The sequence below is a fragment of the Perna viridis genome, chromosome 5 (genome assembly GCF_037379345.1).
Source record: "Perna viridis isolate PV_CMFRI_1.1 ecotype Kerala chromosome 5, ASM3737934v1, whole genome shotgun sequence".
NCBI lineage: Eukaryota > Metazoa > Mollusca > Bivalvia > Mytilida > Mytilidae > Perna > Perna viridis.
The window spans coordinates 30,706,133-30,715,751 of record NC_142449.1 but is presented as its reverse complement, the minus strand read 5'-3'; the positions used below and the strand labels follow the sequence as shown (position 1 = coordinate 30,715,751).

General features: G+C 32.6%; 1 protein-coding gene across 1 annotated transcript; it reads left to right on the top strand.

The window, feature by feature from the left end:
- The first annotated feature begins 265 nt into the window (after nucleotides 1–265).
- Nucleotides 266–9,599, top strand: LOC148617040 (palmitoyltransferase ZDHHC13-like). Its single transcript, XM_088584324.1, has 4 exons — nucleotides 266–607; nucleotides 2,404–2,585; nucleotides 5,288–5,441; nucleotides 7,089–9,599. The coding sequence occupies exons 1-4, from the start codon at nucleotides 377–379 to the stop codon at nucleotides 7,758–7,760; spliced, it is 1,239 nt and encodes a 412-aa protein (XP_088440450.1). The 5' UTR covers nucleotides 266–376; the 3' UTR covers nucleotides 7,761–9,599.
- The last annotated feature ends 20 nt before the right edge of the window (nucleotides 9,600–9,619 follow it).

Below are 9,619 nucleotides of genomic sequence, written 5' to 3'. Positions count from 1 at the left end.
CATGATTCATCGAATACTGCATGGAATTTCCTTTAAATTAGTTGAGTTTGTCCCTAAAACAACTTGAACTCAGTTAAATCTAATTCAGTATCTAGATACTAGAAGTGGAATAAATCCCAATCGTAAATGAAGAAATTATAATAATTTAATAATGTAATAATAACAATTTAGTAGTCAAAATTCTTTTATTTTACCACAATGTAATAAAAGATAACTCCCTGGCGCTTCATATTGTCTCCAAGATGCGTCCGGGCGCTTTTTAGTATGACCGCATCTTTGAGAGGCAGATAACTCGTTAAATATCCGGTTGGAATAATAGCTCCAACAGCTGAGCCTGATCATTGTCAAACATGAAATTACACTACATATCTACATCATGCCGCTTTTGTATAAATTTGACGATCAATATTTAATTCATAACACTTCTAATCAATTTGTAATTGACTCTAAAACAACTTTAAAGCAAACAGAAGTTGGACCTTTCATAGACAGATTGAAAAACAGTGATGTTGCAGATATTCTGAACTGTATTTTAAATGTCGATGCAAGTGTTTGTCATATTAAAACAAATAATGGAGAAACAGCACTGTCAATAGCAATATACAGAGTAATTTTGTTTATATTATTTTTCTTTGTACATTTTTTCATGTAATCTGCATATGGAGATGGACTTTGTTCCCACTAAATGTACAATGTGTTTTGCGTGTATTGTGGTATGGCTACAAAATGTAGATCAAAAACATGGAATGATTGACATTTTCAGTATTTCTTGTGCATGACCTAGGGACTAAGTGTTTGAAACTTTGAAACCACGTATTTGTCAAGTTTTTTTGGATAGGAAAATTAGGGACCAACACAATTTTTTTTTGTAATTTTTTGCCATTTTCAAAATTTTCAGTGGTTTGGAAATTGCTGTCAAACTGAATGGAGACAAAATAAGGATTTAAATGTTATCGTGATCCATTTAAAATTTATTGAAGTGCACTCCTACTTGTTACCATTAAAAGGTTTTTGATAGAAAAAATAATTGTAGGGAATTTTCTTTTCAATACAGTGATGAAATGGGAACATTTTTTTTGGAACATTAATTTACCTTGCCTTTTGCAAGCAATTGCTGAGCTTTGAAGATGCTACATCAGGAAAATAGGTTTAATGCAATGAAAGATTAGATTATGTACTAACTTCTTCAGACAAAATAAAAATATATTAGATAAAAATAATACACTTATACATGTACAAATCTATATTAGAAATTATAAGACAGTTCTTCGTGATGTCACGGGTCATCACTTTCCTGTTAATTGGTTATCCATTAAGTGGCTTGGGTATCAACATAAAATCATAACGTTTTCATTTTTTGAAAAAACTTTTTATCCATGGAATTTTATATAAATATTTAGGTCAATGTTTCCTTTCTTTGTTGTTTCTTCAAACCAGTTTTTGTCTGGTCTCCCAGGTCAAATTATAGAAATGTACACCTTCGCTGGTGGTGTGATTCTATGTGACGACATTCATGTCAAACTTTTAAGCCCTCATCTTCATTGGTTATTAGTCTCATCGTCAAAGTCAAATTTATTGAATAATACACTGATTCTGCAACTACAACTGGTCTTCATTTGCATATTGTTCATTGGTTTTATATAAATGTACCTCATCAATGGCAGATGAACTTTCTATGTATGGTCCTCATTTGCATTTTACTGCTCCAGCTTATCTGGATAAATGGTTTTATCCAATCACGATTAGTTAACACAAAGCAAAATCATACAAATATATTTATCTAGATTTCATATAAATGTACTCCAATTTTGAAGTAAAACATGTTGTTACTTTTTTATTTTAAGGTTTTTGTGATGGTTTTACATGTTCTTTGAGCAAGGGAGTGTTTACGTATAATTAGAAAGAGCATCAAGGGAACCAAGATTCTAGTGGAAATCTATTACCGAGGGACAAAGACCAGACATGGACAACAGACAAAACACGAAATAACAAAATAATACATACTTAAAGTAACAAAAGTAAATGAGCTCCACTAAAAACTGGGAGCATGGACCAGGTGTACCAAGCTTTCCTAGGAACCCCCGTTGAGTTGAAACTTACAAGTGACTTGTATATACAAACAATCATATTAAGGATTTGCTGTTTTTACATGTATAAAATTTATCTCTCATACAGAGAATCGCAAGGATAAATAACTCTGTATGAGAGATAGGTATAAAATTGATCTTAAGAATTCATTTTGTTTACATGTACATGTAGGTCAACAAGAGTACATACTACATTGTAGGTAAGAAATTTAAACAACACACAATTACAGGTGATAATTATCTTACATCAACTACAGACATGTCATTAAAAAGTGTACCAGTCAGTATATACTTGTCATTAAGTTTTTTTTTTCAGGGTTCACTTCCACTATGTGAGGCTTTGCTTCAAAAGGGATGTGATGTCAATGAAGTTGCAAGTTTCCCTCCATTCAACATCAAGATGTCACCATTGTCATATGCAGTTACACAGTTTAATAAAGAAATGGTCAGGTTCCTCTTAAAACATGGCTGTGATCCAACAATTACAGATGATTTTGGGTGACTATACCTCTCTCTTCAGTCTCCACTCATTTTTTATTTATTTACTTCGGTATACATACGCTGGGGATGTAACAGAGCCACATTCATTGTACCAAGTGTTTTGCCATTTTTGTTTCATATAGAAAGAAATACATGTTGTATTATTAGGAAACATTATTTATACATCCCTTTAATAGTGCCAATAATCTTACAAATCTCTGGCACCACAAATTAGTAAAATACTTGTCTTTGTGGAAAGAAGCTTCCATCCTTTAAATTCTCATTTTATTCAGTAAAATTTTTAAATTCATGAGAGGGACAGGTTTATCTTGTCAGAATTTCCTCTGAAATTGCAATTTTCCCAATTTTTGTCCCCCGTGAAGTGTTACGAGGAGACATGGAAATGCCAGGCATCCATCTGGGTTTTCCACTCTTTTTTTTTTGTAATGATGCTACCAAATAGGGTTGTCTTTGGTATATAGCCTTATTATGAAGAGTTACAGATTAAGTTCAACTTCGGTTATGGTTGAATGATTTTTTCAGAAGTTACGGCCCTTGGACTTAGAAAATTTCAGTGAATTTAAAGTGTACCACACTTTTTTTTAATGCCTTCACCAATTGAATTTATCTTTTGTATTTAGTCTTACTATGAGCAGTTCCAGATTAATTTCAACTTGGTTATAGTTGAATGATTTTTTTCAGGAATTTTGGCCCTCGAATTTAGAGTTTGTAATGTGTCTTTTTTACGTGGGGGACATTGGAACACTGTTCTTTTAATAAATTGAACATTGATATGTTGGCCCAAAAACGATTGGAGGGTTACAGTATCAGAGGAAATCAGTGTATGATGTGCTTATGTGATAATGTGCATTTTTTTCAAGAACTACTTTATTAAAACTGAGTTACTGACTTTTCAGGTGAGGGGGTAATGGGCATATGCCCCCACTATTGAAAATGAAACAAAAATCTATCATAATCTTCTAAATATTGTATTAAATATGGCAATTTATCATATTGGTATTCATTCATTAAACATGTCATAATCTGGTTTCCTTTTGTACTGATTCTCATAATTACACCTCCCCTAGCATTAAAACCTACGATTTTTTCAACACTATACTTCTATTCCCCTTTCTCAGTTAAAATCCTGACTTAAAAACATTATACATTGTTGTTTTTCCTAAAAAGATGGTACACCTAGATACAAATATATAGTTCTTGGAAGAGATTCCTCATACTTTGTAAGAAATAATTCCAAATCATCTTCCAAATATACAGAGGAAGATGTTTACAAAATGCTGGAATTTTTAATTGACAACATATATGTCCAGTGTGGTGGACACGTTTTTCAACAAACAGTCAGCATTCCAATGGGAACAAATTGTGCGCCTCTACTTTGCTGACCTATTCCTTCACTCTTCTTAGGCTGACTTTAAAACTGATCTGATCCAAAAGAAAGAATATTGTTTAGCTAGATCCTTTAAACTCAATTTCCGCTAGATAGATGAGATATTATCTTTAAACAATTCTACTTTCGAGGATTTGATATACCACAGCACACCAAAGAACTTGAGATAAAGGATACTATAGACATTGTGAAGTCAGCCTCATATCTTGACCTACACTTGGAAATTGATGGTAAAGGAAAACTGTTGACCAAACTTTACGACAAATGAGATGACTTTTCATTCAGAATTGTTAACTTTCTTTTCATCTGTGGCAACATCCCTTCAGCACCTGCATATGGAGTGTTCATATCACAACTCATACATTATGCCAGAGCTTGCATAAACTATGTAGACTTTTTGTATCGCGCTAGAATTCTAACAAACAGGCTTCTGGAACAGGGTTATGTTGCTATAAGATTGAAGTCATCACTACAGAAGTTTAATGGTCATCATCATGAAATCATTGATTGTTATGGTGCATCCATCTGAACCATGAAAATTGATTTATTCAACGTGTCATAGCTTTCCTTTCCTTGTTTGTCTACCCTGGATTTGACTTTTATTGAGCAACTTGGTGGGTGATTTCTAGAAAAGCAGAGGACTCTTGCCCTACTGGTGCACCTGTCCATGCTCCCAGTTTTTAGTGGAGTCTGAGTTGCTCATTTGCTTTTGTTACTTTGTATGTATGATATTAGTTACTTTATGTTCTTTGTCGTGTATGTCTGTTTTCCATGTCTGGTCTTTGCCCCTGGATTACATTCTTTTGATTACCGCTGTAACTTTGGTTCCCTTGATTATTCCTCCCCGCAATAAAATCCTGGATCTGTGACTGCCTTTCATTTACATTTTTTTTGTATCCTGTTCAGTATAAATATGTACTTCCCAATTAAGAATATTTTTTAGCTAAAGGGAAATCTATGATTTGAATGTGATCAAAAAGAACTTTATCTTGGGATAACACACCCAACATAGAATATGAAATTTACAAAATAACATGCACATAGAAACAAAAGTAAATGAGCAACCTGGAATTGAAATATAACTATAGGAGCATGGACCAGGTGCACAGGTAGGATAAGCATTGTCTGATTTTTTAGAAACACCTGCCAACTTTGATCACTTTTATTTTGGAGACAAAGAAATTATAGTTCCTTAACTGAGTTCTTTGCTGTGCCATGGTATACTTTTCTGTGCTGTTATGCAATGATATATTCTTTCTTCCTTGAATTTCATTTATGCATGTTAAATTTGATATATTTTTTTTTAATTCAGGAGAAGTCCAATACAGTGTGCCATTTGCTGTGGTCATTCAGAAATTTTAAAGTTATTTTTAGACACAGGATGCGATCCTAATAATAGAATACCAGAAACAACTCATACTCTCCTCCATGAGGCTTGTTACAGAGACAGCTATGATTCTGTTAAGGTATGCCCACAGACAACCTTGATTTAAGAAAACATGTATTCATCACTTTTGAGACAAGGATGGTTTTTTTCAGCCATGAAGGATTTTCTTATATTGAGAATGGATATGGTGAAACGTAGAATTTAAGTGTCAGTCCCTGTAAGAATTAGGCAGTAGGTGAAACATGGTATGAAAAAACCCATCATTTTGATAGTGTAATTTGACTATTTGCATCATCCGAATCAAGGAAAACTGACAAGATTGTCCATATCATGCTGGACCTTTGAGTTACAATTTCATTGAAATGCACTGAAAATGAACATTTCAAGGGCAGATAACTCTGTCAAAAACCTCATTTTACTAAGATACTATTGATAAATTTCTGCGCAAAGCCAGTGAGGCAGAGATCAAATAATTGTCAAATCAGTTGGGTTTTGACATGCATGTTTCTGATTTTCCCATTTTGCCTGGTTCTTACAAACACTTACACTGAACAGTATATCACTCCAGTTGAAGCATATGGATGTTTTTATACTGCTTAACATTATTTACCCCAAATGCCAGGCTGGGATTGATTTTTGAGGTAAAGACTTCAACTGTTTAGGAATGAAGTACCAGAAATAAACAATATTCTGATGTCCAGATATTACCTTGACTATAAATAATTTGATCTTTTTTTAAATTGTACCATAAGATGCCACCAAAAGTAAGCTTGGATTAATTTTAGGGCTAGCCTATGACTTGAACCAATTAGAAATTAGTAGTCAAAATGTGGCTAGAAATAATTTACAATAACTTGACAAAAAATGAATGGATCTCTTTTGAATTGTACTACAATGTGCTGTACTTCAACAGGATACTTGAATTGATTTTTTGGGCTTGTGACTTGAGCCAAGTAAGAAGTAGCAGCCAGAAATTAGATTTTTTTTCTGATTTCTGGATGATAACTTGAGGAAATAGGAATAGATCTTTTTAAAGTTCAACCACAAAGTACCATTACATAAAAAAGAAGTTCTGAATGTGCTTTGGAAATTGTGACTGGAACTATTTAGGAATTAAGAAACAAAAAAGAGTCAAATTCTTATCCTGTGTCAAATGTTTAATCACAATCAAAACTGAAGCTGCATAAAGTTTAAATGGTGTGTCTATACTTGCCACAACTGTTCAGGGTTTGACCTCTGTGATCGTATCTAACTGTTTTCCATAAAGCAGTTTAGTGCTTTAACAAATGTTTTGATACAATCATTGAATCATCGCAATCGGGGGCGGATTCAGACGGGGGCTTGGTAGGCATGTGCCCCTCCCCCCTAAAATTTGCAAAGCATGGGTTGTCAGGGGTAGATTTAGGCGGTTTTAGTTGAAACTTTAATTTCTTGCTAATTTTACTACAAAAGATATCTACATTGAACCCACTCTAGAAGAATATTTCAAAAATGTAACCTCAAAAGCTTTTAACTAATCTAAAATCCTGGTTCCGCCCCTGACAATAAAATGTTTGAAACTGCAACTATTCCACATGAGCAGCTGTCTAAATATATGATATGTATATTTTACAAGTAGCATATTTGAATATAATTAATATTTTTTCCCCTAATTTTGAAGCCTAATTTGTATACCACTTAGTTGTTTTATTTTTTTCTTCTTTCATATTATCATCTTTAATTTCAGTTCCTTTTAGATGCAGGTGCTGATCCTAATCTTTATGAAATAAATGGCCGAACTATTCCAGCATTCCACACTAAAAAGCTGTCCATTCACAAATTGTTGCATATCAGTGGAAGTGACCTGAATTGGAGAACTCGTTCAGGGGAGACAATTTTACATTCTGCAGTGACATTAGGACACTCAGATCTTGTAGAATATTTTCTCCAAAATGGAGCAAAACTGAACCTGACTCAAACAGTTATTATGTACAGAAGAGACAATATGGCAAACTACATTCAGGAGAGAGGATTACTCCAACTTGCTCTGAGAGAGCAACATTATGATATTTGTCTCCTTTTGATACAATATGGCTACCAACTTAACTTGCAATCTGATGAATGGCTATTATTTTTGAGTAATTCAGAAAATACCAAATCTCTACAGTCAGCAAGAAAAATTATTTGTGAGGACAGACAAAGCATAATGAGTGATAAAAACAGAATGAAAGATCTACATATTGATGAAGAAGACATCCCTTGTTTAGGACAAGAGCAGCAACTGTCACTTTCAAATATTTGTAGACATGTTTTACGTAAGAATTTAGGTTACTCTAATCCTAAAACCAGTTTTTATTATAAACTAAAAACAATTTCTTTAGTTCCCGAAAAGTTGATGCAGTTTATTATATATAAATAGCAACAAATTAATTGGTTATGTTTTAACTGCAATTATTCAGTGAGTACTGTAATACTGTACCTGAACTGATCCATGCAACTAAAATTGTGATTGGTCATTGATCACTGATCAGTTTACGATCAGTCTTCGATCTGTCAAACCAATCCATTAAACTGGTGATCATATCATGTGACCACAGAGCAGGCAATATATTTTATGAATTTTGCGGTTTCATTTGTCAATTTTAACATGAATTTACATAATGCAATGGATTTAAACATTATATCATTTTTGTTATTTTACATTTGTTTTATTTTGAACAAAATACAATATGTGGACTTAATATCTGGAATTTAAGATACCTGTAAATTTGATATTGTAGTACAATGTATATTGGAATTGTTCCGACAGAAATTCTTTTATTTACATGAACTGATTATCCGTCGTGTCACATAACAAAACTGTGATCAGACCGGTCACCGGTCATCAGTTATTGATCCGTCAGTAGTCAATCAGTCAGCAGTCATCAGTAATCAATTCCACTGCAATCAATCAGTCAGCAGTCATAGATTTGTCAAATTGTGGCGGATTGGTTCAGTGACTGTAATAACATCCTCATCCAATGCAGTTATCAGAGATCCAAATGAGGATGCCTCCTCATTTATACTTAAACAAATTGGTTGATTATAGAAAAACAGTGGAATGTTCCTCCTTTTGGAATTTCTAGAGCCATAACTGGATAATATTTTAACCATTTTTACAGTACTCTTACTTTTTTCTGATCAGAAAAAATAACATTGTAAATTATGGGTCTTCATTGTATTAACTGCTAATTGTAAGGTCATATAGTTAGGTCTACTACACAGAAGGAAATCCCAAAGAAATTCCCTTAGGGACAATACAAGTTTCCCTAGGAAAGTGGTTTGAAATTGTAATACAATGGTCAAACTGGTATTTGTATTTGTTTTTTTTTCTTTTTATTGTTATTATTATAGACAATAGACAATAGACAATATTTATTAGCACAAACACATTTACATTAAATGGTTATGGCATAATACAATACAAAACAAAGTGCAAATAAAATTAATATGACACATTGATATGAACAATAATTTGACCAAGGTGCAACAGTGGTATACAGTTTAATAAATTTATGTATTTATTCTGATTTCAAAACATTCTTTCATAAATTTTGTAATTAGTTTGATTACATTGAATGAGCGAGTGTTAAATGGGGAACTAATTCTTTCATTGTAAAAAATGAATTAGAGACAAGATTATCAACTTCATTTAGTTTTTCTATTAATTTGTTTCTTTGCAGGTTATAGTGGGAACATATTGAGAAAAAGTTGTGTTCATCTTCAATATCACAATTTTTACATGAATTACAAGTTTTATTATTTCTATCTATATTGCTATATGTCTCCTTTTCTATTGCTAAAGAATGGGCACTAATACGGAATTTACAAAGGATGGATCTAATGTCTTTAAATAACTTTTTGTGTTTTTTGTATGTGTAATGTTGTTTTGTATTTTTTTTTTTGGTTTCTTTTTTATTGCTTTGTCTTGTATTATTGAATAGTACTTATGTCAACCAGGATACTAGTTCATCCTGGAAGTGCACAAAAACAGTCATGTTAAAGTCAGACAACAAAGTTAAAAATCATTATGCAATGGAAGACCATCCTGAATATTAGTCTGTTTCATCCAGCTTTTCACACACTTTAAAGGAACGTGCAATTTCAGTAATGGAATAACCATTTGATTAATATGATGGAGATCAAATTTTCCATCCTCTCTTTTCATTTTCAGATAATTTTGGTCCTGCCAATTTTTAATAAAAAAATATTTGTGCAATATTAGATTCTGCCTTATTT